The 26,277-nt window shown below is 46.2% G+C and overlaps 2 protein-coding genes and 1 non-coding gene across 10 annotated transcripts in view; 2 read left to right on the top strand and 1 right to left on the bottom strand.

Annotated features, from left to right (window-relative positions):
• The first annotated feature begins 1,227 nt into the window (after positions 1-1,227).
• Positions 1,228-26,106, top strand: LOC102565283 (uncharacterized). 5 transcript variants are annotated; one of them, XM_059724941.1, is made up of 6 exons: positions 1,228-1,406; positions 3,095-3,164; positions 6,347-6,458; positions 6,684-6,741; positions 7,136-9,325; positions 25,679-26,106. In XM_059724941.1, exons 5-6 carry the CDS (start codon positions 7,164-7,166, stop codon positions 25,680-25,682), a joined length of 2,166 nt encoding a protein of 721 aa, XP_059580924.1. In that variant the 5' UTR covers positions 1,228-1,406; positions 3,095-3,164; positions 6,347-6,458; positions 6,684-6,741; positions 7,136-7,163; the 3' UTR covers positions 25,683-26,106. The 5 variants fall into 5 exon arrangements, with proteins under 5 accessions (XP_059580924.1, XP_059580927.1, XP_059580925.1 ...); XM_059724944.1 differs by lacking the exon at positions 25,679-26,106 and having other exon boundaries at positions 1,229-1,406; positions 7,220-13,450; XM_059724942.1 differs by lacking the exons at positions 6,684-6,741; positions 25,679-26,106 and having other exon boundaries at positions 1,229-1,406; positions 7,220-13,450.
• LOC132249700 (small nucleolar RNA SNORA13) lies at positions 1,669-1,803 on the top strand. Its single transcript, XR_009461266.1, has one exon. It is a non-coding gene; the product is annotated as a small nucleolar RNA SNORA13 (small nucleolar RNA).
• EPB41L4A (erythrocyte membrane protein band 4.1 like 4A) overlaps positions 14,182-26,277 on the bottom strand; it is a 237,893-nt gene continuing 225,797 nt past the window's right edge. For 3 of the 4 annotated variants that reach the window (XM_059724947.1, XM_059724946.1, XM_059724948.1), the window contains 4 exons: positions 26,100-26,210; positions 22,771-22,852; positions 22,160-22,236; positions 14,182-19,303 (listed from right to left, as the gene is read on the bottom strand). In XM_059724947.1, the coding sequence (XP_059580930.1) occupies positions 19,213-19,303; positions 22,160-22,236; positions 22,771-22,852; positions 26,100-26,210 (361 nt within the window). In that variant the 3' untranslated portion in view covers positions 14,182-19,212. The remainder of the gene's footprint in view (positions 19,304-22,159; positions 22,237-22,770; positions 22,853-26,099; positions 26,211-26,277) is intronic. The other variant, XM_006266261.4, reaches the window with a different exon arrangement.

Below are 26,277 nucleotides of genomic sequence, written 5' to 3'. Positions count from 1 at the left end.
CTGCCTCTTGACTCCTAAAACAAATGCTCTCCTCCCAGCTTAGTAACAGCCTCAGATAACGTGATAGCCCAAGGAAATGCTACAAGGGCACACTGAAGGCAGACCTCAAGAAAATGGATGCCGACATCAAGAGCTGGGAGGAGTTGGCTGCTGAGTGACTCCAATGGCAATGCAACCTCAACCAAGCAGCAGCCTGTTTCAAGGTCAATCGTCTCACCCTCAAAGCAGAGAAGAGAGAATGGAAGAAGGAAAAGGAAAGAAATCCTAGCCCGCAGCCTTTCCCTTACAGAAAGATGGGTCTCTGGCTCAAGGATTGGACTTCATCTCTAGGGGTCCCTTCCAGCCTTACTTCTCTTTGAAAACTTCTGAAGTCACCTCGAGACGCAACAATGAGCCATGGCAGAGACTGTCCTTCAAGCGAGGGATTGTGGCCACTGTCCATTCAGGAGGGGTCTGAGTGCTGGCTGCTGATGGGAGGGACGGGACAGGTGGCCCCCAGCAGAGAGGGACAGGAAGCATGAAGTCTTCGGTAGGCAAGAGGCTCCACGCCACGTTGGACAGCACTGCCTTGCAGCTGGCACCCAGGTGCTGTGGTGGCACCAGGTAGGCACAGCACAGGCTGGCACAGAGTGTGCAAGTGCCCCATGGGAACACGGCCCCTGGTAAAGGCCTGCGCTACCTCTGGGGCAGCCAGTGCCAGGCAGCTGGCGCATGCCACAAACAGGCCTCAGCCCAGCACAAAGCCGGGGGGGTGCTGGGGTCTGGGCCTGCCTGGTCCCCCCACGAAGCACCTGCTTTTGCTGGGCACAAGTGCAGGGGCTACCCTGGTGGCTCAAGGAGGGCCAGGGAGCACTGCCCCGCTCAGCCACTGGCCTATTGCCCTCCCCTCCTGGAACCGGCTCCTTATCCCCACAACCCTTCCTAGTGGCAGGACTTAGTTCATTCCGCCCCCCCCCCAAGTCCTACTTCTCACCTATCTGTCCGTGCGAGAAGTTGGTACAGTCCGCTTCCCCCCGCTACCGTGAGGCATTGGTACAACCCCCGCCCAACCTCCTACCTCTCCGCCTCTTGCGGGTGCGAGGAGTTGGTACAGTCCGCCCCCCCCCCAGCTGGCGTGAGGCGTTGGTACAACCCTCCCCGACCCCACCTCTCCACCTCTGGCGCGTGCGAGCGGGTTGGTGCAGCCCACCCCCCTCCTGCACAGGGCTGGAGTGGTTTGTCCCACCTGCAGCATGCTGGGAGCGGAGGGCGGGGCTTTCTTGTTCCTCTTTCTCTCTCGCACTGTGATGGTGGCGGATGCTGACGCGCTGGCTCTGGGGCTCCCCACCCCCACGTGCTCTGGTCTAACCGCCGGGGGTCTGCGCTGTCAGCTGCCCGCGGGGGCGGGAGGGGCCCTGGGCGCTACGGTAAGAGGGGCGGGGGAAAGAACGGCCCCGCGTTTTTCTGCCTCGAGCGGCCGCGTCGGTTAAGCGGCCCCGGGCGTGGTACCGAGGCTTGGGCACAAGTCCCGCGAGAACTGGCTTCTCCGCGGGGACCGGAGCCACGGCCTGGCCGGGTGCTCTGGGGGCGACCTGCGCTCCGAGGGCGGCGGGCACGGCAAGCTCTGGTCTTGGTTCGGCGCCTGAGCGCAACGTGCGGCGGAGCCGGGGCGCTCGTGGGTCTTGTTCTTGCCTTTTGTGTTGCCCATTCATTTTTGTTACTAATGACTGCGGTGTCAAAAAAGGCGTAAAGAAACCCCCTCCACAGCATCCCTCGGCACTGGGGGCGAGTCTCCTCTGCCATTCGACTGTGGAAGGAACAGTTTTATTTTGTGAAGGCGTTTGAGGATCACATTGTAGGCCAGTCTGATCTGAGGCCCCGTTTAGCTCGGCAAACAACTTGCGTTGGTAATCGCTGCATTTACTCTATTGCAAGACAAGGTGTTTACCCCCCCCCCCTTGCATTGACCATGGGGAAAATGGGTTTGTCTTGGAAAAGAGGCCTGGCACCAGCACTGGGTTGTCTGCTGCTCTCTGGTCCTGGGCTGATTCCCTTGAGCTGGGGACAGAAATTACACGTAACCAGTATAAGTGACTGAGAACAGGTTCACATCTCTAATGCAACACATGTTCAGTGTATGTAAGCCAAAATTAATTTAAAATGAACCTGGATGGATGTAGTATCAGGCTTAACTGATTTGGGTTAAATCCAGTGGGCAGACTAGCCTTAACCCAAGCTGTCTGCTCCAGTGGAGCAGGAAGCTGTGCTGTACCCCACCCCTCCTTGTTTCTGGCATGGGCCACTGCAGGCAGGTGGCTGCATTTCCAGAATTAAAAGTGAATGTCTCTTCACTTGCTTATCTGTTCAGTCTACGCAGTGTAGACTAACCTACAAAGATTAAATAGATTCAACCTCAGGTTTTTTGACTGTTTATATTTAGCCTTGGTGCTCTGGCTCCCTACTGAGCTAGGGAGAGGCAGAGAAATCAATGGGGAGCAAGAGAACAGTTAGCTACTCGGTGCACAGCCAGAAAGCTACAAGGGGAATTGGTGCTGGGTCTCTACTCTGGTTCTGGGCCGATTCCCCTTCCACTCCATGGTTCACTGCTTGATCTTATACTGCTCTTCAATTCCCTACTGAGCCAGGGAGCGATGAAGGACCCAGTGCGAAGCCACCCAGGAGCACAGCAATTGGCAGGGGGCAGAGACCAGGGGGAGGTGGCAAGGGTTTAAGATAAAGGGGGTAGGCTGCCTCCCCACTACTTGCTGCTTGCCCCCTTGCTGCTGCTTTCCCTGCCACAGCAGTGTGGATGAATTTAAGATGACTCTCCAATAACTCTTATTTACGTGGAAAATTATAAGAAACTTAATCTTCCCTGAATGGTGGGGTAGTCTTAAATTCAAAGTCATCTTGGATTCAGGTTAATATGGTAGGCCCTGTTGTGTGTAGATTAAAATCTGCCAATGTAAATTTATCTATTTCACATAGAACAAAACCTGAAGCTCTTTTCTGTTAGCTTTAAGGATAATAGATTACATAATCCTATGGATGCAAATGATATATACTACCTGGTACACAACTTGGATGTAATCTAAAATGCTTGCTTTCTTTTCAGATTTGAGATTGCTTCTGCACTTGAGTTGGCAATCCCTTTAAGAAAAGAACACTTCATAAGAAGTAAACAGGTATAAGTATTTAAAAAAAAATCCAATAATTAAACAAAATCATGGTGGTAACAGGAGTGTGTTGACAAGATTGTTATACAAAGAAATAAAGATTATATAATAATATACATTGTTGTATGCGAAGTTTTCTAAGTAACTGCATTTCAAATAACAAAAACAGTTGCTGTAGTTCACTTGGTTCAACAGTGCAACCTAACAGTTTCACATCAAAATATTTAAACTGGTGGTGAGGTGTCTGTAGCTCTGCAAGTGACATGAAAATTTGCATAGCAGTGAGAGGATATGCAAACCCTTCTTCAACCTTGTTTGAAAATCTTTAATACACTGTCAAAGCTGCATGGCTTAATTCCACTTGAAAAACTGCATTGACTCACTGCTGTGCAGGAGACCAAATATTTCTTGTTCCATTAATCATAGGCTGCAAATTCAAACTAAAAAATCCAACTATAAAAAATATACAAAGTACACAAGGCAGGGGTAATGGTTGGAATTTCTACCCCGCTTCAGGGTGGAGACTCTACTCACGTTGCTTTCTTTACACCATCAAAGTAATTGCTATAAACTTCAAGTATGATGAAGTCACCACTGAATACAGACAAGGGAGTAGTGCTTTGACCATAAAATGGGCTCTGTTTCTGATTGCCTCAAGGGTGGAGCCTAGATAGGAGGAATTAATTTCAGTGAACCACTGTGTATTCAATGTGATAGAAAGCTTGGGGGTTCTATTTAAGATTAAATTCTTGAAACACATCCTCTGTGCATGATTCTTAGATCTTTGCACCTTAACTCAAGATTAGCAGAACTAGCAGTTAAAAGTATTCTAGCCTTGAAATGTCTAGCTTTGTATTATTTACTTGCTGCCCTTCAGTGCTGTTGAGTCTAGACACCTCCCTCTTCATATTTTCTTCATTTATTTGGGAAGGAATAAGCTGATACAAACCTTGCTCTTTTTCAAAATGCAAGTTGTTTCTGGGTCAGGAATTGTGGATAATCTCTCTCCAGTGGAGACTCCAAAAATGGGATGGATCTCTCTTCCACCTGTCTGCATGAAGCTATCATTCTGGTTCGTGTGGGAAGGGAGGGAACTGCATTAGCAAAAAATACCTGTCTGCAGGAGATATGGATTATTGAATGCCTTTGCATCTGGTCTCCCTGATAACCAAGTTCCATAAAGCACAGAAAATAAAGGTGTGATCCTAATAGCCACATACTGCTTTCAACTCTTGCAGGTTGTCAAAGTTAATCCTGTTAAGATTAAAAGGTAGTTCCTGGGATGTTTGTCTGCCTTTGTGCCTGATAAACTATAGTAAGCCTGGTTGTTGCTGCTTACCAGAATATTCAACATGCACTGCGTTTGTAGCATGTTGCAGTTGGCTTAAATGGAGTTCCTTCATTCATCATAAACAGACTGAGCACCTGAGAGAAGAGCTAGGGACAGAAATTACACACAAAATAGTATATGTGATTGGAAACCGAATCAAACCTATAATACAAAACAAGTTCAGGGCACATAAACTGCTTTCAAAATGGCCAAAACTGGTTTAGGATAAACCTGGCTGCATATAGTATCAGATTTAATTGATTTAGGTTAAATTGGTTTATCGAACTTCTGTCCCAGATGCCCTCCAGTTTCAAGTTAACTCACAGTCCTCTGGCATGCTTTTCACCTCCCCCATAAGCCCCTCGTGCAGGGTGTGCAGATTAGCCTTGGTCCAAGCTGTTGGCTCCAGCAGAGCAGAGAAGTGTGCTCTAGCGTCCCTGAGCAGGCATGTGGCTGCATTTCCAGAATCAAAAGTGAATGTCTGCTCACTTCTCTGCTGGTTCAGTCTTCACAGTTTAGACTAGCCTGTGAAGATTGAATCAACTTAGCCTTGGGTTTTATGACTGTACATGGCCAGTGTGCAGTAACTTGGGTCTATTGGAAACTGAAATTAGACCCATGTTTATGCTGCCCTTTGCAGGGTTTATATCTTTGAAAACGGGTGGAGGAAACCCCATGAGATTTAGGATATTTTATGTACTACTGACAAAATTGGCAGCTGCTTTTGAACCCGTATTCCAGTGACCTTGAGCTCCTCACACATAGTGCTCCTTACATGTAGTGTCTTCCCTGGTGGTTATTTCAACTGCTAATATCAGGCCCTGGCTGATTCCACCTCAGCAACTGGGCTGTAGAATCTTTTAAGATGATTCTTCCAGGTGCTACTGGCATGGTATCCCATCTTAAGTTGGATTCTGCCAAAAATGTATCTGTGTATATGTCTGTCTTTGCATTTTTATCCTCTCTCACAGTAGGCTAAAATTGATAATGTTCACTCTTTCTCTTGCCACTGGCTTCCTTGACAATGCTATTAGTAAGAACTCTATACTAATCAGCAAGGATCAGGGTTTTCAGTTTCCTGCAAAAAACATGGGATTTTCCCCTTATGCAAACAGCTCTCCACATGGTTGGGAGAGTTCCAGCATACAAGGAGCTGCTTGTAAAAAGGGCACAAAACCCTAAGCCCCATCTGTTGGGGGTGGGACCTGAGAATCTCAGACTCACTTTGCCTCCTCCAGCCTTTGGGCTAAGCAGGGTCTTGGGGCAGGCATCAGCTGGGGGTCCCCCCACTCCAGCATGGAACTGTGGAGCGGGAATAAGGAATGCCAGTAGGGCTGGAGGGAAGAGGGGAAGTCCTGCAGGGAGAGCTGGTGGGGGGGCAGAGCAGGGGTGTGTGGGGAGGCAGGGGGAACTCTGCCACCTCCCTGCTCCAGTGGGAGGTAGCAACAGCCCCCTGCCCCATCCCCATATCCAGAGATGTTTGGGGGATGGAGTGGTCCTAGCTGTGCCCTTTCCCCCCAACCCTACCCTGAGGGGCTGCCTAGGGACTTCACAACCCTTCCTCTCCCAGCCAGGGAGCCTGCCCCAAGCCGCCTTCCCCTTCACAGTTCCTGTGGATGTGTTCCCAGCCTCCCATTGCTCCACAGACCCTAGAAGCTTGCTTGCCCTCCTTCCTCTTCATATTCTACATGCTAAAACTGCATCAAGTGTTAAGCAAGCTTTGGAAATGGGCATTTGGAACTAGCTGATCTGAAACATAAGTGGCTGTAAGAATAAGAGTGCACTAACTGAGAATGCAGTAGTATTTATTTACAGCTGTTTACCTACATTTAACTCCATTCTCTGTTAATCAATAATATAGACTAAAGGAGCCAAAGAGGGGGGAAAAAAGCGCAATAGAGATTGCAAGTTCAGAGACAATCCTGAGGATTCGGATTCGTGATAGAGCAGTGAGGCGTGTCTTTGTGGTAGCAGTGAGTATGTCATTTTATCTTTGTGTGTCTTCATGTGAGCCAGTAGTTTTTACAGTTTAAAAAATTGTTAGAGACAGTTTAAATGAAGACTGAACCAGTCACCTCAGTCTGCCTAGTGGGGTAACTGATGATCTCCATTTAACCGGGGACCCTGGTCTAACCAGTGACACAAATCTAACTGGTGGCCCCAGTGATTTTTTTTTTTTTTTCCCCCCTTTTTTGCAGCTTGTGGTTCAGTAGAGAAGCTTGTGAACTCTCCAGCACTAGAAGTGTTCAAAAAGAGGTTGGTCAGCCACTGGTTGGGGATGTGTCAGTGCTACTGAGACTTAAGTCCCAGAGGGTCCTGGCTACAGGGTCTTGCCCCTCTGGCTTAGGGTCAGACTGATGCTGCACTGGGGTCAGGAATGAATTTTCCCCTGGTACAGACTGAGCGGGGTTTAGTATTCCTTTGCAGCAGCGGCATCGCCTCTGCCTGGGATCTTGCTGCAGCTGCTGAGGGGCTGCACCACAGGTAGTGCCAGCTGGCACCCAGCAGCCTGGCAGTCCTGTGTTGCCCCCAGGCTCCTGCCCTTGTGTTTCAGGGCTTGCACAGCTTGTTCTAGGGTGGGAAGGTTTCCCACCTTTTCTGCTTGGAACTAAGAAGTCCTTTTTTTCCCCTATCTCCAACAAAATTGCAGGGCTTGCTTGCTTTTTTCCACACTTTCCATGAAAAAAAATGCAGTCAGTCCCTGTGTTTTGATGCATCTCACATTTTACTTCAGCCTCCGGACATCGCATTCAAGTTTAGAAAAGATGCCAAAGACCGCAAAAGTCACCCCTAAAGACCGTGTCGCTCAGTTTGGCAAGGATAAATTTCACACTGATGGTACTGTGCTGTTCTGCACTGCATGCAACAAAGCTGTAGATCATGTTCGAAAGCAGACAATTGTAGAACACATGGAAAGCGCTAAGCATAAACATAATGAAAAGAGACGAAGAGAAGATGCTGAAACAGCAGGGCCATCAACAGTAAAGAAACAATGTACTGACACTGCAGCATTACAGCATTCCTCAGTTGCCAAAGACCACCGTGACACTGTCACTTTGGATTTTGTTCGAATGTGTTTACAAGCAGACCTTCCTCTGCAAAAAATGGATTTACCTGTTGTCAGGGATTTTTTGAACAAACACGTCGAGGGAGGCAGTGCCATTCCCAAGTTAGATCAGTTGTATTCCCACCTGCCACCTCTTTTTGAAGAGGAAAAACAGCGTCTTATTAATGACTTTGAGGGAAATTTCATTGCTGTAGTCACCAATGAAACAATCGACTTTGAAAATAAACCAGTTTTCAACATTTTATTTCAGGTGCTCAGGGTACGCCCTCCTAGGCATGTGGACATTCCTGCACCGCAGCTGGTAAAGACCGTGTACCTGGGGAATGTTGATCATGCCACCATTTCACAAGCCTTGATTTCTTGTATGGTGGAATTTAGCATCCCACTTGAGCGAATACTAGCATTTGTTACAGACGGTGCAAGCTACATGGCAAATGCTTGGAATGCTGTGCTTTGCAATCTGTGGTCAAACTGTGTGCATATTCGTTGCTATGCACATGTAGTTGCTCTAGCAGGAAATACTTGGCGAGATACCTTCAAGCAAGTGGATCGCTTTGTTGCTTTGATGAAGACACTTTTAGTGAAAGCTCCAGCTCGTCGTGCACGGTTCTTGAGATACCTGAAGGAACAGAGTGTTGATTCACCAACACTTCCACCTGAACCAGTTGTGACCAGGTGGAATACATGGTTCAATTGTGTAAAGTACCATGCACAGCACTACCAGCTCTACCATGGGTTTGTAGAGCATGAACGAACAGAACAAGGGGATACATCTGTTCTGCGGGAACTAGCTAGCCTGTTAGTGGTAGAAGACCTACACACTGACCTTAAGTACATTGCAGAGAACTGTGGACGCCTGGTGACAGCACTGGACATTTTACAGTCTCAAAAACGCCAAATACACAAAGTGTACAACACTGTCCTGGATTTAATTTCATGGCTGGAGCATCTTGCATCATCAACTGATAATGTGAAAGGGTCCACAGCTGCTCAAAGTGCTGCTGATAAACTGAGACAATACAATGTAAAAAATAAACAGCCGGCAATTGATTTTCTCCGCGCTGTTCGTGCACTGGATCCTAAACAAATTGGTGCTGTTTATACAGATTATGAAACTGTGAAACAGGCATTAAAGCTGCCCAATGAATGCAACATGGAATGGCCAGTGTATTTAGGGATTGTCAAAGACGGGTTTGCAGACGTTGAGGATCCCATTCAGTTCTGGATGGCTGTTGAAGATCGCATTCCCAACCTGGCAAAATATGCAATGGTTCTTCTCCAACTGACTGTAAATTCATCTGATGTGGAAGGAAGTTTCAGCAAATTTGGGGTTCTTTTCAGTGCTCAGCACCAATGCCTGAAAGATGAAAATGTGGCTGGAATGCTGCAACTCACTGAGGACCCCGCAAGAGCAGCTGACATCGCAGCAAGGTCTGACACACTCCAGCAACTCACCAAGGATCCCCCAGGAGCAGCTGACATCGCAGCAAAGACTGACGCACTCCAGCAGCATACTGAGGACCCCCCAGGAGCAGCTTATGTTGCAGAAAAGACTGGTACACCCCAACAGCTCACCGAGGACCTCCTAGAAGCAGCTTTCATTGCAGCAAGGACCAGCACACTCCAGGAGCTCACCGAGGAGCACAGGAGCAGCTTACATTGCAGCAAAGACCAATGCACCCCAGCCGCACACTTCAGCAACTCTCCGAGGAACCGACCCATGGAGCAGCTTACAGGGTTCCCTGGTGTGGCCCCCTTATCCAGCCAGTTAGGGTGAGGCAGGTATAGATTGGTGGGCTCTGAGGCTTCCTGCTTTGGGTGGACCTCCCAAGTCTAGACTGCCTGGGCTTCATAGAAGCTCCCCAATGGGTGGGGTGTGGCAGGGCACTCTGGGCACACCTGCTACTTTAGAAGTGAGTCAGGCTGCAGGAGCCAGGATGTGGGGGAAGAGCTGGCAATCAGGCCAGTCATGTGACCCTCTAGGGGTGGGGCCAGCCAGAAGCCAGAGCAGGCAATCTGCTGCTGGCCATGTAATATCTGGTGGAAAGTGGATGGGGCTGTGGGGGAGGGGGAGGTCCCAGTAGGGGCAGGGGGCCCATGGAATGAGTGCATGACCCCAGGAGGGCTGAGAAGAACAGATCACCCATGTGGGGCTGGATTATAGAACTTAAGGCTTAAAGTTTAAAAAAGCTTTGAGCTGTATTTTGTGTTTCTTTTCCCTTTGTCCTATAATAAATCTGTCTCTGGTTGGGGCACTGCTTACAAGGGGGAAGTTTGTTCATTCAGGACACCCCAGTTTAAATCTAATTGTCCCAGGTTTCTGCATGGGGACTTGAGCAGAAGCTAAATTTGAACCTGGCCCTTATTGCTGCCAAGAGATGCAGGGAGCAGAGCAGGAGGGGCTGGCACTGCTTAGAGCTACAAAGCAGTAGGGGACAGCTGCAGCTGGACCTGTGGCTTGGTACAGCGTGGGGGAGCTGCTGCTGGGAGGGAATGGGCAGGGGCTGTGGGCACTAGGAGGACTGTGGCTTGGAAGTAAGGGGCAGGGCAGGGCACCAGCATGTCAGGGCTGTTCAGTCCACAAAGCAGGGAGGGGGTATGACAGCTGCAGCTGGACCCATGTCCTGTTGAGTGAAAAGGGCAGGGGAAGCTCTGACTTTTTTCATGATAAAAAAATGCCAAAATATATAGGTATTTATTTTATTATAATGATTGAGGCACTGGCAGGCTTCCAAATTGCTTTAAAAGTGTAAATATATCAGTAAAACATTGTGTTCAACTGATACCTTTATATATACAGTGGTGGTCCATTTTAATTATAGAAAAATGCAGATATGGTGGGGGGCGTTATTCAGAGAATTTTGGATTTTCTTAACAGAGGAAACCAGGATCCCTGCTTATCAGTGCCTGATTGGCTCTCTTGCTATGGTGGCTTGGGACTGGCCATCATGTAGTCATACACCTTTTATGGGATTTTGCTTTTAATTGTTTGTTTCTAGTGTTATCTTAATGACTGATTCCATTAAATAGTTTTGGAAACTTAGGCCCTAAAAAAATCAATAGTCATGGGATGTATGTCACTTCTTCCTCGGCTGCCTAAGGAAAACTTTACAAGGCAAGAAAGGGCTTAAAGTCAGAGTCTGGAGTTTTTCCTCTCTTTTGCTGACAATATAGGTGGTGAAGGATCAAAATAGAGGGAGGAAAAGATTTCAACAATTATTTAAAAACATCACAAACTAAATGGATAAAGAAAAACTTGTTTTAAGGAGGTAAGTGTCCTTGGGCAGCTTGATTTAGGAAAAGCATAGGGTGGGTGACTTTATTTAAGGAGTAGACCAATAGGCCTTTGATACGGTATCCCACCCCATACTGGTGAACAAGTTAAGAGGCTGTGACGTGGATGACTACACAGTCCAGTGGGTGGCGAATTGGCTAGAGGGTCGCACCCAGAGAGTCGTGGTGGATGGGTCGGTCTCGACCTGGAAGGGTGTGGGCAGCGGGGTCCCGCAGGGCTCGGTCCTTGGACCGATACTCTTTAATGTCTTCATCAGTGACTTGGACAAGGGAGTGAAATGTACTCTGTCCAAGTTTGCAGATGACACAAAGCTATGGGGAGAAGTGGACACGCCGGAAGGCAGGGAACAGCTGCAGGCAGACCTGGACAGGTTGGACAAGTGGGCAGAAAACAACAGGATGCAGTTCAACAAGGAGAAATGCAAAGTGCTGCACCTAGGGAGGAAAAATGTCCAGCACACCTACAGCGTAGGGAATGACCTGCTGGGTGGCACAAAGGTGGAAAGGGATCTTGGAGTCCTAGTGGACTCCAAGATGAACATGAGTTGGCAGTGTGACGAAGCCATCAAAAAAGCCAATGGCACTTTATCGTGCATCAGCAGATGCATGATGAATAGGTCCAAGGAGGTGATACTTCCCCTCTATCGGGCGCTGGTCAGACCGCAGTTGGAGTACTGCGTGCAGTTCTGGGTGCCACGCTTCAAGAAGGATGCGGATAACCTGGAGAGGGTCCAGAGAAGGGCAACTCGTATGGTCAAGGGCCTGCAGACCAAGCCCTACGAGGAGAGACTAGAGAAACTGGACCTTTTCAGCCTCCGCAAGAGAAGGTTGAGAGGCAACCTTGTGGCTGCCTATAAGTTCATCACAGGGGCACAGAAGGGAATTGGTGAGTATTTATTCACCAAGGCGCCCCCGGGGGTTACAAGAAACAATGGCCACAAGCTAGCAGAGAGCAGATTTAGACTGGACATTAGGAAGAACTTCTTCACAGTTAGAGTGGCCAAGGTCTGGAACGGGCTCCCAAGGGAGGTGGTGCTCTCCCCTACCCTGGGGGTCTTCAAGAGGAGGTTAGATGAGTATCTAGCTGGGGTCATCTAGACCCAGCACTCTTTCCTGGTTATGCAGGGGGTCGGACTCCATGATCTATTGAGGTCCCTTCCAACCCTAACATCTATGAATCTATGAATAACAAAGGAAAATATATTGATAAAAAGACTATACATCTAAGAACAAACCAATGGTGGCAGTCACAGCCACCCTGCGCTCCTTGTCCCTAGAACTTGCTCCACAGAAGGGGGGTTTCCTGGTGTCTTTAAAACAGGCCATGAATCCCAACTTGAGAGGAGATTTTCAGTTTTTTAGCTGAAGATAAGATAGATTTTCACCTTTAAAAAGTAGCTAAATCAGAGATGTATAGCATACGTTTTCATAAGAAAAAGGCCATAATTACTTCATTGTATTCATAGTTATTAATACCAGCAAGCCACAGTGACTTCTTCAATCCAGGTAGACTTGATGGAGGCTAGATATAATAAATGAAAGCAAACCATGTTGATTAGTGGATGACCAATGACATTTTCTTCCGGAGAACAAAATGTTTTTAGGAATGATTGGGTGCATCTATATGTGCATTAACATGCTTTAATTACTGCACAGTAAATCTAGTACCTCCATTGTAAGGTACTAAGAAAATGTGCATTAGCCTATCTTAATGCACATTGACTAAGAAACGGGGCATTTGTACACGTTTGTGCCATGGTGCTGGGTGCTTCTAAAAATGCTCAGTGCTGTGTCACGTACAGTTGCATAAGCAGTGAAACGTGTGTCAGTGATAAAACAGTGGCGTGCTTTTGAACTAAAACACAGAAGGTGTTTTAGTTCAAAAGCGCACCGTTGCCATTTTCTGCATGCTGATGCGCATTTCGCTGCTTATACAACTAACTGCACGCAAAGCAGCACAGTGCATGTCGGCTCACATGCAGAGCAGACTCAGTTAATCAAGTCTGTTCTGACCCACGAGAACTCCAGCACATCATGAGATGAAAAGGTATGTGTATAAATGACCATGGTTTTTAAGTGGCGCTTAATGTACATTAGTTTTTTAATATGCATTAAAGTGTCACTAAAAAAAAATTCTATTTAGTTAATGCATATTAAAATAAGTTAATGTGCATTAAAGCGCATGTGTATGTGTGCCCACCATTGACTGGCCAGAGAACTTAATTATCTCAGTAGGTAAAGGAAGTATGTATGCTGCCTGTTAATTGTGTTCTGGCTTCCTCTACCCCTGCCCTTTGATCATCAAAATAGGAGTATGTAAAGTCTCATGACTAAAGACTTCACAGTTGATGGATTTTAACAGAATACTTTGGCATTTTTTTTATTGATAATTTATCAAAATCTTTTGTAAAAATATATCAGTTTAAACTAACCTTTTGTCAGGAAAGATATATTACATCAAGGCAGGAGCTCTGGCCAATACCAGGGAGGCATCCATCCCAAAATAGGTACGTGACAAAAAGTCACTTAAGGTGTTCTGTGATACTTAATGTATTCAATTATCAGGATCAAACCCACTCAATAAAAATCAGTAATTGCTTGTAATAGTTATTCATCATTGTCCTTTACATTGTGGAAAATCTTTTTAATTTTCCAACTGCAGGGGGTAGCATTTTTTAACTGGGAAACAGTTACTTCCCATCACAGTAGTGTGCAAGGTCAAATGCAAGTTTTTGTAGAACCATGTTCCATGCCCAAGATTAAAGTAGGAAGGCCTGGGTTTTTTCTTCCAAAGTGAGGTTAAGTATACAGTTTACAAACAAGTAATCTAAACAAGACTTGAGAGTTAAATAGTAATTTAAAAAATGATCAGTCTTGAGTCAGCCCTACCTCCACAGTCTGAACTTAGAGCTGTTGTACAGGTTGCATTGCAGCTCTTATCAACACATGAATATTTGTCTTGAAAAGAGGAAGTTTCATTCAACGGAGTGAGTCGGGTAGGAAGGAAGTAATAAGTGAGTTAAGCTATGTTTTAGGGAGCTTACATGTCCTTGGGCAGCTTGTTTATGAAAAGTTATGTAGTAGGTGGCAGTGGTGCTTCTCAGTTCGTTTTAAATAAGTAAAGGAAATTCTATAATAAATATACATAATGGTTCTAAAAGCACTCACAGATGCTACTTTCAGTTTCTGCACTGTACTCTGAAACTATATTACCAAGATGATTTCAGCTGGTCTCACAAAAGTGTTGTTACTAGATGTTATCTTCAGATTAGTCCAATGAATTTATAAATTCTCTTATGCACTACAAATAAAACACACAATATGCAACCATGAAGTGCCCTAACATTCAACAGTTTTACTTGATTTTAAATAACTTGGACACAAGTACTGACACTGACAACCATTAGTCAAACTCAAAGCACATAGAGGTTTCTTGGATAATAATTAACTTAATTTACATAAAGTATATGCTTTACTCTCTGAGTTTATGCATATGTTTTAAAATAACCATCTTTATAACTAACTGTAAAATAAACAAGATTCCTGAAATAATGAAGGAGCTTAAAATTCACTCCATCTTAAATAGCTTTGGACAATAACTGTACAAAGATACCTGGATTATTTGGAGGGTGAACAGAAAAAAAGTTCAGATTTTTGGGGCCAGCAGGTAAAATGAGGTTAGCCTAAGAAAGAGTTAAAGATGGGGACTCTGAACAAGAGCTGTACGGATATGAAAGAGACATAAGGTTAGTTCACAGAGAAGAGACCAGCCACTGAGTTTGAACGTGGCTGGAATCAGGAACAGGCAGCAGGAGTTGATTTAAGGTAGACAACTTTTTACTGGGTATTACCTACAACTTGGCATATCTGTACTCTCGAGCAGCAAGGGCAGGGGTGTTAAACTGATGAGTGAGCAAAAGTGGGATATAAAGATAAATAAAAAAAACTTAGTTTCTTATCTCAAAATGCTTTATAAAAGAAGTCAGTATTATCCCTGTCTGCAAAATAGGGAAAATTGAGGGACAGCAAAGTGAAAATACTTGCCCAAGGCCAGCCAGTAGGTGAGTGCCAGGAACAGAACCAAGGTCTCAGTTTTAGTCCTGTACTGTACTCTTATCTACCAGCCTAGTCTGTCTAGTGTGAAGCAACAATACCATCAGTGTTTTTGGCAAGTCTTGTAGCACCTCTGAATAAAGGTCCTTTGAACTTTTAGGTGAGCTGAAGGAAATGCCCATGTTAATAATAACCAACTGAGGTAAAACAGCTTAAATATTAATGACTGGAGGAATTCTTACTGTATGTTAAGATGCTCCTGTGGTTTTACAAAAACTTGCTCACTTTTGGCACTCAGAACAAACTTGATAATTTTTTTCAGTACATGTATTTGAATATGTGGATTATTCTCAGTTTAACTGTGGTACACAATTATTAAGGTTTTGTTTTAAATAATGATTTGCACGTCTAATTATACTATGTCTAGAAAAATAGGTTGTTTACAAACCTTATTGTCCCACTGGGAATAAGACCAGGAGTTTTAAATCTAGGGCCTCACTGTTAACTTTCTCTAAAATGCTTCTAGCTACATTAACGAAGTTGGTGAGATGTGGAATTTGTGTTTCAATACGTGAATGAGAGAAGATGGCTGAGAATTGGAGGCTTAGCGTATTGGTCATGGACAAATAGACAAGATTTCCCCCTTAATTAAGGGAAAAGATGACCAGCATTGAAAGTAAATTTAGGTATTAAAGGATTATTTAAAAATAGGAGCTAGGACTAAGATAGCAACTGCTGAGCAATAGCCATGCTACACAGTAAGACTGTTAGGTTCATTAGAAGCATGAGTGAATCTACTTCCAGATAGATAGATAAAAGGTACACAAAATAATGCAAATGAGAACTGAACCCTCTGACTGAAGAATCATAAATGGAAAAGTCGGGGGATGCAGGAAACCAATTTCAGAGACGCTGGAAATAAGCAAAAATGCCACAATTTCTGGCTCTAATTCCTGTACAAAACTTGTAGACAGACTACAGAATACAGGAAAAACATCAGGTCACTTGTATAGGAATAGTTTTATCCATTGCATTTCCTGCTACTGTTCAGAAAATGTTGACGCAAAGTTCAGATCATAAGAACGTATACTGTATAGCAGGGATGGGCCAGCCTGTGGGGTGGATGCCACTAGTAGCGTGCGGCACATCAAGGAAGGGACAGGCAGCAGACAGGGCAGGAAGCAAAGCAGCAAAACTGGACAGCAACCACAGGGAAGGAAGCAGAAGGCAGATTAGGCAGAGGAAGGGGCTCAAAATAGCACTTGGGGAAGGTGTGGGGCTAACTTGTGGCACACCTGCCAAAAATACTGGCCACTGCTCTACAGGAAAAGGTGCTTTCTACAAGGGCATCTCTGTGGCAAAGAAACCAGAAAGTTGAGAAAGATCATGAAAGCAACAAAACAGGCAAATGCAACATCAGGAGGCAGCTTGAAACAGCTTACTATGAAAAGAGATTTTGATTTAAGATGCCTTCCCCTTCTGTTGCTCAGAATTAAGTGGGTAGTCTTGATTTTTGATATCCTTGGTCTTCTAGGGGTGACACTACAACACACTTTCAGTAGGAAAGGTTTTTTTTTAAAGTTTACCCTGTAGATAAGGCCCTTATAGTATAACAAGGAGCAATGACTGATTCCATCTGTTACATGGAATCAGTCGCATGGAAATACCGCTTAAAATTAGCAGTTAAACAGGAGTTTAAACTATTTGGACTACATTTAAAAGACCTGTTTTGTCTTTAATTCTTTTTGAATACCAATCTGAATGCTGTTATTACAGCATAAAGAAATTGCAGGGAAACTAATGGATTTTCTAACACTAATCTTCTTCGTTGCTTACTGGTTGAGAAGGTGTAGAGCTGTCAAAAGTATGAGAAAAACCAGTAACAGATGAGACTAAATCCTTTGGGGTGGGAACTGTGCCTTTGTGTCTGTTGGGACAGCTCTGGCAAATTAACCCAATCCTAAGTGCTCTACTGGAGTGCAGCAGAATGCAAATATGTTCAGGACTGAATGGCATTCATCCAAGCACTGTAACAGATCTAAAGAAAATATAAAACCTAAAAATGTTAAAGCAAATTGACAAATGGAATTCCTTCCCCTCCCCCCCCTTACAGTAAGTTTCAGTTTTTTAAACAGAATATTTGGATTTTTAAAAAATTGATTCAAACTGACAAGGCATTGATTGCCGCCTCACAGTTGCCTGGATATCTCATACCAGTTTTCTTATGTATCAGGCTTGATGGTTAGGCTACACTTCCCACAATGCACTACATTCTCCCATTTTGGTGAGTGGAGAGGATGTATTATTGGTATTCCAAGGAGGTGGCTGCATGAGGCCTGAGGTTGCAAGAGGAATATATGGGGGCAAGGGCCTGAGGCTGTAGGGGGCAGGCTGCTCATCACCCTCATCACTCCCTCCCTGCTCCCCAATGGCTGACCCTCTGCCACTGCTTTCCCTGCTGCAGTGGTGATGGGGACAAATTTAAGATCCTCCTCCAATAATTCGATTCTATACATGGAAACGTAAATGTTATCATTTCCCATGTAAAGAATCTAATTATTGGAGGGGTCATTTTGGATTCAGATTAATCGAATACGTAGTTGGACCTACAAGTCCACATGGGGCCTCACAGTGGTTTACGTTAGGCCTACGTGACTAAGGAACTATTAGGTTCGGAGATATTCGGATTGGCTGGTGAAAAAGGCAGACTCAGCCGGATGGGTGGCTGCAGGTTCTCCCGCAGCTCCTTCAGCTGTGCCTGCCTCTCCCCACCTGGAGGAAGCCATGGGAAAAGCCCCCATGGCTGCCCTGCCCGGCCCCAGCCTAGTCCCAATACTTTTTTTTAAAGCCCCGCACTCACTAGCTGCAGCAACAGCGATTGGGGCCTCTGGGCACTCATAGCAGAACCCCCCCCCAACGCAGGGGCAGGGCCAGTGGGGATCGCCACCTCACCTGGCACCTGAGTGGTGGCTGCCCCATGGTACAGGTGCAGTGTGGCTCGGCAGGGCATTGCGCTGCCTGGCAATGGGCTGAGCAATGCCAGGCTCCAGCTGACACATGGAGCCTCCCCAGCTCCCAGACAGCGTGCCGAGCCGTGCCCTGCCGAGCCATGCTGCAGACACACCATGGGGCAGCTGCCACGCAGGTGCCAAGAGGGGGAGGAGGGGGTGGCAATGCCCACTGCCCTGCACTGCACAGGGGGGCTCTGCCATGAGCCCTCAGAGGCCACAATTGTAGCTGCCAAAGCCAGAGAGTGCAGGGGGGGGTTGTTGTCTTTTTAAGTGCCAGGAGGGGGATGGGACCTGGTAGGGCAGCCATGGGGGCATCTCCAGCTGTGCCTGCCTCTGCCCTAGTGGGGGAGCTGTGGGGGGCTATGCAGTATATAGGGACAAACTTAAGGAGATACAGTAGAATGTAAATGGTGCACAAAAGGCCATTCAGGTATTCATTCACTCATTCAAAACTGAGACAACACATTTAAAATTGCTCAGAGAAGTCCATCATTACATAAGACAATTAACCTGTGGAATTTACTACCACAGGATAGTATTGAGAAAATTATCTTAGAAAGACCTAAATGTGGTATCAGCAGTTTATATGAACAATAATATTTGCTGTTGTGCTAGGCTAGAATACATATAAAGAGCAGTCAGTCTTTTTGCTTTAGGGCATTAGCCGATTAGTAGGTGGAATCTAAAAATCACTTCCTCCCTGTCATATTGTATTGCACAATTGGCCAAGAACAATATGAAGGGTTTTACCCTGTCCTTGAAGCATCTATCTATGGCCCCTTTAGCTGACACAGTTAATTTGAAGACATGGTGACTGAATTAAGTTAGACCATAGGTCAGTTGTGTTTTGACAATTCCTTTGTTCCTCTTTTGGAAATGGAGTGTCAACACACCATTTGATACATCATTACAGTATTGTTCAGTTTCATAAAGACTTTTCTTTCCAGCTGTCTAAACAGTAGTAGGCAACCGTCGATCCTCTGGATCATGGTGGATGTGTAAGAGGACTTGTCAGGTGCCTGACGAATAATCTGCTTGAAAACTTCTTAATCACCAAACCACCATAGCTAGCTCCACTGATGAAAAAAGGTTTACAAGGAAGCAGCTTGGAGTTTTGAATATTCTAAGAAAATTACTGTCATTCCAGTTTATGTAGGTCTTCTCTTTCCTTATGCTAAAGAAACATTGTTCAGCTAACAAATATCAAAACTATTGTATAATTCCAGATTTCTAAGGAACAGAATCCATTCCACAGTTACAGCAGTCAAGTCTCTATCTTGAAGCGTGCTGCATGTACAGTTTTTATTGTCTTTGCACTGTGTTTTCCATCCAGGTTGATAGTGGATATCTGAGATTTTTCTTCAAGCAGGCTATCTTTGGACCCATTTCGCTTCTGAAAAGAACAAAGACAAGTAAAAAATACACGTCTAAAAAACAAACAATTACAGGGTTTTTCTTCACAGCTTCCCTTCTTACAGTCCTAGTCTCAGTACTGCACTGGGATCTGCTATCTGACTCTTGAGAGTTAAGTTGAAGATTGTGGGCACTCGCATAGGGTCCAATCAGTGGTTCCTGAAACCTGACGTATTAAAAAGAGAACTGGCTAAATTATTTTTAATATTCATTTAAAAATGCTGTTATATTCTCCTTGTATGCTGACATCAAGAAAACAGAACTAACCATTAAACTAGTGGGACAATCGGATAAAAATGAACTACCAGCATTAGAGAGAATGAGATCTTGAGTACTTGGTTACTTTGAACATAGGTGATAAGGAAATTTAAGGATGTGACAAGCTCTGATTTTCATACTTCCCCCTCAAGCACGGTGGAAGCACAGCTACTGCTATTTATTTTTGATCATGGAAAAGAACTGTCCTTTTCTTCTCCACTGGCCCAAGCTAACATCCACTTGCTGTCCTTCCCTGTTGCGCTCCTGTTACTTAGTTTATTCTGCTCTGGCACTTGCCCATCTCCTTCCCTTCCCCCATCTGCCACTTGCCATGATTTGGATGGCTGTTCCATGATCAGCAAATACGAAGCCTAATGATTTGGTACCTGACCAAATACCAAATTAATTAGCAATTAATGGTCCAACAGCATTTGTTTGGCAGATACTAGACACTGAAGCAGTGCTAACTCCTTCCAGGACAGCAGATTCAAACCAAATGGCCTTGGATAAGAATAGGAAAACATGATGAATGCTTCAGCAGGAATTCTTTCTGGATAAATTTATTTTCATTATTTTTAAAGGCTCAGTCCAACGAATGTTGAGAACCAGGACCCAATTCCTAAAGCATTTCAATCCTCATTTCTACTGCCACCACCAACACCATGCATCAGCAAAATAAAAAGATAAGAAAATAGATCACTAAGGAGGCAAGCGACTGATTAATCCACAAAATAATAAAGCCGACTACACTTATCTGCATGCATCCCACTTCCCTAAGTACTGTTAAGAGTAGCAGAACTTCCCTTGAGTTCCTGTTGTGTTTCAGTAGAAAAGTCACCTGTACAGACAGTGATTTGGAATAGCCCCCAGTCTTAAGACCAGAACCCTAGGTAGAAATCTGAATCTGCTTTTATTTTCCTGTGTGCTTAAATGATGTTGTTTGGTTTCCTTTAATATTCTAATTCTATAATAAAATCTTAGCTGCTGCCTGGATTTCATTTGCTTCTTATGCCCAAAGTTCAATTCTTATATAATAAAAGCCTTACTACTTCCATCTGTCTGTCCGTAACGCTCCGAGCCAACTGCACATGCGCAGCCCCGGAGCCTTAGGACAGGCAGAGGTGGGTGAGGCCAGACTATGCCCCCTGAGGCGGGGACCGGCCATGCAGGGGCATGGGGAAGGGGGGCATGGTGCGTGGCCATGGGGGGGCCAGGGTATACGGCTGCAGGGTTCCGCAAGGGGAGTGGTTGGGGCACAGGCAGCACCCACAGAATACAGCATGCAGGACAGGGCACAACCCCCTGCCTGCTCCCTGTGGCCACACCCCCCGACTGGGAGCACTAAAACATGGGAGGGGTATGGTGCTACATGGGGAGCGGGTATGAGGGGCACACCTTGCCCTGAGGCTGCATGCTGCAGCCAGCAGACACTGCCCACATCCCACTGCCCATTCCCCTCGGGGCCTGCCTGTGGCCGCACCTACCCCCCCATGCCACACCCCCTCCACAGCCCTGTGGGCACTCCCTGCATGGGGGGCACATACCACACAGCTGCAGGGTACCATGTGGGGGGCCTGCCCCCCCCAAGTGCTACAGACAGTACACACTGCCTGCGCCTCGTGTGCCCCTTTCCTGTGTGGCACCCTGCAGGGTGCTGTGAGGGGAGAGGGCAGGGGGTTGTGGGCAGTGCCTGCAGGCTGCAGCACCTGGCCACAGGGTGGGGTGCGCCCCCCTGCGTGGGGAGCACCTGCCCAGGTGCACAGCTGCAGGGTGCCACATGGGCAGTGGGGAACAGGCAGTGTCCACCAAATGCAGCATTCAGGGCAGGGCATGCTCCCCATGCCAGGAGCACTGGGGGGCGGAGGGGGTTGTGTGTGGCACATGGCTGGGTATGCGGGTGTGGTGAGAATCCCAGAGATTTCTAATAGGAATGCAGAGTACCAAAAGCATTCTGACCTGCTGTAGTCTTTCTGGGTTCTTGGCAAAAAAGGAAGAGTGAAAGCTAAGAGCTGGCATTTTCTGAGGGGTGCCTTGAGTCTAAAAGGTTTGAGAACCACTGCCCTAGGTAGAAGGCATGGTGGAGGATGAGGGAATCATAAAAAGGAGAGCTGGAAGGGACATCAGGAGGTCATCTAGTCCAGCAATTCTCAACCTGTGGGTTGTGACCCAAAAGTGGGTCGAAGAGTATATCAAAAGAGTTACGAACAAACTTTAAAAACTTCTCTTTTAAAAGGAGAAAAATGCAGGAAACTGTTGCTTTTCCCTTGCAGGCTGACAGTTCCAGCCTGCAAGGGGCTGCTTGGGCCCTCCCATGCCCCACCCCGTACCTGACACATGATGGGGCTGAAGCCTGGGGGTAGGGGGCAGTGGGTCAGGAGTGAGAGGTATGGGTCAGGACTGGCCACTGGTGTTTACAAATGGGTCCTGGTACAAAAAAGGTTGAGAACCACTGATCTAATCCAACTCCTTGCTTAAGGCAGGATCATCCCCATCTAAGCCACCCTAGAAAAGTGTCCAACCTCTTAATGTTAGTTTAAGCTAACATTAGGAAAATGTTAGTTAAAAGTTCATCAGCTACCTGGGCACAGGAACTTCCAAGTTGATCTTCCTATGGATAGAACAGACTTTCCAAGCAGCCTCCAAGCAGGGTCGTCCCTAGGGGGAGGTGAATCAGGGTGACCACCCCAGGCCCCATGCTTTGGGGGGCTCTGCAGAGCTAGGCAGAGCGGCCGCGGCAACTCTGCACCACCGCTGCCAGCTTCACGTCTGGCCACTCACTATCCCCTCGCCCTCGCCGCCGATGGCAGCAGCAGCTTCTTTGCATCCGGGGCACACAGGATCAGGGTGGAGGCGGGGCCCCGCCCGGGCTGACTTGCCCCGGGCCCCGCACCCTGCTTGGGTCAGCTCTGCCTCCAACCAGCAGTTAGTAACTGCAATCTGGTACATCATGTAATTCAGTGTACCTAGCAATTTGATTTGGGACCGTAAACATGAAGTGTATCTTTAAGCAGTTAAGTTCTACGTAATTTAAATCTCTTGAAGAATCTCAGTCAGCATTGTGTGTGTGGAAAGCAAAAGACTGATTTTAAATAACACATTGGATTGGGCTTTTAATTTTTCCCCTCCATTTTTAAATATTAGTCTAGGAAATGTCACTAGGAAAATCTTCAGAATTGCACATTTACCCACCTGCTGTAAAGCTGGGATGCTGGAACCTGGAGCATCTGAGGAATGAGTCACAGGCAATGGAGGCACAAGATCAGTTTTAGCACTGGAAGAAAATGAAATATACATTAATATATATATGAAAAAGAAAGCCTATCAGTGGCTTTTTTATAGGCCACAGAGAGCTTCACTGCCAGGGAAACTGCTGCATAGAAATCTTGATCAAAAAAAGGCCATAAAAAGGAGACTCCCTCTTCCTTTGCATGCTGTTGGGCTGTGATCAGTGGTAGCTCTCTGCAATATTAAACAGGGTGAGGAGACACTGGATCTATACCAAGCTTCCTCCCCACCTCCAAGGGGAGCATCCCAAAAGGGTTCGTATTCAGTCCCTAATCCTTACTGGTAATGGCAAACCACGTGAGTGCAGAAGGCACAGGAATGCCACATCTGCCAGGATTAATATACACTATTTCCCAGATTTTTCCTGATTTAATATATGAACTCCAGGGGTAGGGTGGAGGGGGATGCCAACCAATGGCCAGCTTGAGATCCATGGGCATGGACAGATCTAGGACTTCAGAAAGGGGGATGCAGGAGCAGCAACCTACATTGCCAGGAGTAGCTGCACCCTGGCTACCAGCCTCCCCGCAACACTCGGATGGACAAACCACAGTGCAAGAGAAGCAGTAGCAAGACTTTTAAGTCCTGTAAGTAGGTAAGAGTCTTCCCGCCCCACCTCCCTTTTCCATGCTGAGCAGCATGTTCCTTCCCTCCCCCACTCATTCTCTTCCTCCCTTGCTTACCACTGCCATCAGATGAGCAGGGAATGATGGGGGCTCCAGTGCTGCTCCTGTCTTGTTGCAGCTGGAGGCAGAGATACCACCACCAGCAGCAGCAGGCAGGTTCCTTTCCTCCAGGCTGGCAGGGAACACCAGGGGGACCAGGCAGGGAGGAAGGACTGGCCAGCTGCTGCCACTGTCTCTGTCTGAGCCAGCTCCACACAGAGCCCAGATGGAGTGAGCAAGAGCAGCTCTGGAACCCACCCCCACCACCCATCTCTGGGGCAGCTGGAGCCAGCAACAGCTGTGGGCAGGGGAAGGGAAGGCAAGGAAGGAGAGAATTCTTTTTTAATTCAGGGATAAAAAAAAAAAATGAAAACAAAACTCCCCAGCTGCTGCTATGCTGGCATGGTTAACTGAAAGGGGGGGGGGGGGGGGGGGGTGCATCTGTACCACTATACCCCCAGATCTGCCCCTGTCCATGGGTGACAGTGGCTGGGCAAGAACCCTCCGCTGGCATAAGCTGGTAAGATATTTCAGTCTGCTAACATACCAAAGAGAACAACTAACTCAACTGTACTGACTGGAAATACAGCTGGGAAAAAAACCACTAACTCCAGGTCTCCTGCAGTTTTAAAGGGTAGAGAAATCAGACCCATCCTTTGAAGCAGAATCCATCCCAGAGCTTCTTGTGAGGCTGGGGCCAGACCCCTCCACTCTAAGTCCAATACTGAGTCCTGAAGTAAGGGACAGGTCTTAGCTAAATGGTCACCTTCAGTTACTGTAACCATTCCCCACTGTTTGCAGTCCATGTACTGAGGCCATTCTTTATCTGTCTTTTACTTAATTCTTGAGGTGGGTAGAAACATTAGTCTGGATGCCTAGCACTGACATTCCATTTACGATCCTTTTCCCTGAGATTTCATAGTGTTAAAGGTTCTTTAGGATGCCCTGCAGAGGAAGCTCTCAAGCCCCCATCTTCCAGAGAGTGGTATGGGATGTCCAAAAGCTAATTTCCAGTCAAAAGAACATGGCTTAGGAATGCAATACAGACAACAGTGCAAGACAAAAATGTCCCATCTGTATAGTCATTAGGTGGTTATCTCTTTAAAGGATAGTCAGTTGCCATTGAGAATAACTGAATAAGTCATTCTAAATAAACCTTATTTTAACATACATTTAGGATGCAATCAAACCAAAATAGTCTCTTCGTGGCAGCTGGTCCATGGTATATCTGCTTCCATGAGCTTTTCCCAATCAGGAAGGGAAGAATCTCATTTTTAGTATAAATATAACACCTAGTTAAGTTTCAGTGGTGTTCTTCTTCCCAGGAAGAAATCTGCAACTCTGGTCTGCTCAGTTAATGATTAGCACCGTGAAATATACAGTGGATGTATCTACACAAGACATTTCCTGCAGCTTCCTAATTAGCTCCGCAGTAAAGTCTCCATGACTACACATGCAGCCCTATACAAGTACTATCCTGCTGCAGTATTATTTACTGCACAGCAACACCTGTGTAGATGCTGGCAGGGCTGGCTGGGGCATGAGGGTGCATTAGTGTGGGGGCTGCCTGACCCCCGAAGCCTCCTGCCAGCTCGACCTGTTCCAACCCAGCTCAACATGCTGCAGTCCCAGGCGCACATTCAAACACAGCACCTGGGAGCACTAAACTCAGGCAAGGTGTGCACTGGAGTTTATCGTATCACACTAATTGCACATGTAGGTGTGCCCAGCGGGTACCAAGCAACCTAGCAATGTAGGTGTGGGCTCACTTGAGGCTCAAATCACTATTTACTCTGAGCAAATGGGTTTCTAGTTTCAGTTTTCTAGCTGATCCCTTCAGAAAAAACGATCTGTAAATATGCAATCCTCTTAAAAGATGGCCAGAAAGAGAAGTCCCTCCCAACAAATAGGGGGCATGATGGACTCTTCTTTCCCTTTCTTCCAGATACTTTGTACTTGGGAGCACAGCCATATAGAGTCTTTGTACTATCTGTACATTGGGTGGGGAAGCCTTTTATGTAAGATGATATTTTTCAAATGTTTTTATCCCCTTTTAAGTCCTTCCTGTAACTGAGAATTAGGCCCTTTATATATTTTTTAAGTTTGTAAGTGATCTGTTCAGCTGGTTTCTTTCTATCCACTCACAGATGAGCAAGACTGTATTGCAGCTTCCAAGAAACATTGCTGATATGGACAGACTGACTCCAAGTGGCAGAGCACCTGGAAGTTGATCCACATAAGCTCTCTTCCTTTTCCCTCAAGCATCTTCCTAACCTACTGCTAAAGAACAGAGTATGTTTGTTTTGATTTCTGCATGAACTGTCCATTTTTTTCTGAATGGGTCAGCATAGCACAAAACAATCATCCACAGTCTAGACTACAAATGTTTTGTGCTTCATTGAGTCCTTAGCTCTAAATAAACCCCACTTTCCAGAGATGCCTGAGATCTAGCTCAGCCAACAGCAGTATACATGTCACAGACAAGCTTCTTCTAATTGATCTGTGATCTTTGAGGAAGATCTGTGCCACATTCAAACAAGTTAGTCCTAAAAGTAACGTCCCACGTACTTCACTTCTGAAAGAACGGATCTCTCTCCATCAGAGCACTGTGAACGCCGATACTGCCGGTAACTTCGAGGAGAGTGTGAATGTCTAATACGGATTGGATCACCTTGAGTCCTAAGTGAGAAACAAAATAAGCAGTCAATACTTCTGAGACTTCTGAGGCTTCAAAAGTAAATTTAAC

Source organism: Alligator mississippiensis, chromosome 3 (assembly GCF_030867095.1).
Source record: "Alligator mississippiensis isolate rAllMis1 chromosome 3, rAllMis1, whole genome shotgun sequence".
Classification (NCBI taxonomy): Eukaryota; Metazoa; Chordata; order Crocodylia; family Alligatoridae; genus Alligator; species Alligator mississippiensis.
This window is presented reverse-complemented; position numbering and strand designations above follow the sequence as displayed.

Excerpts from the sequence above, each read along its gene's own strand:
- LOC102565283 (XM_059724941.1), top strand. The coding sequence starts at position 7,164 with ATGAAAAAAAATGCAGTCAGTCCCTGTGTTTTGATGCATCTCACATTT.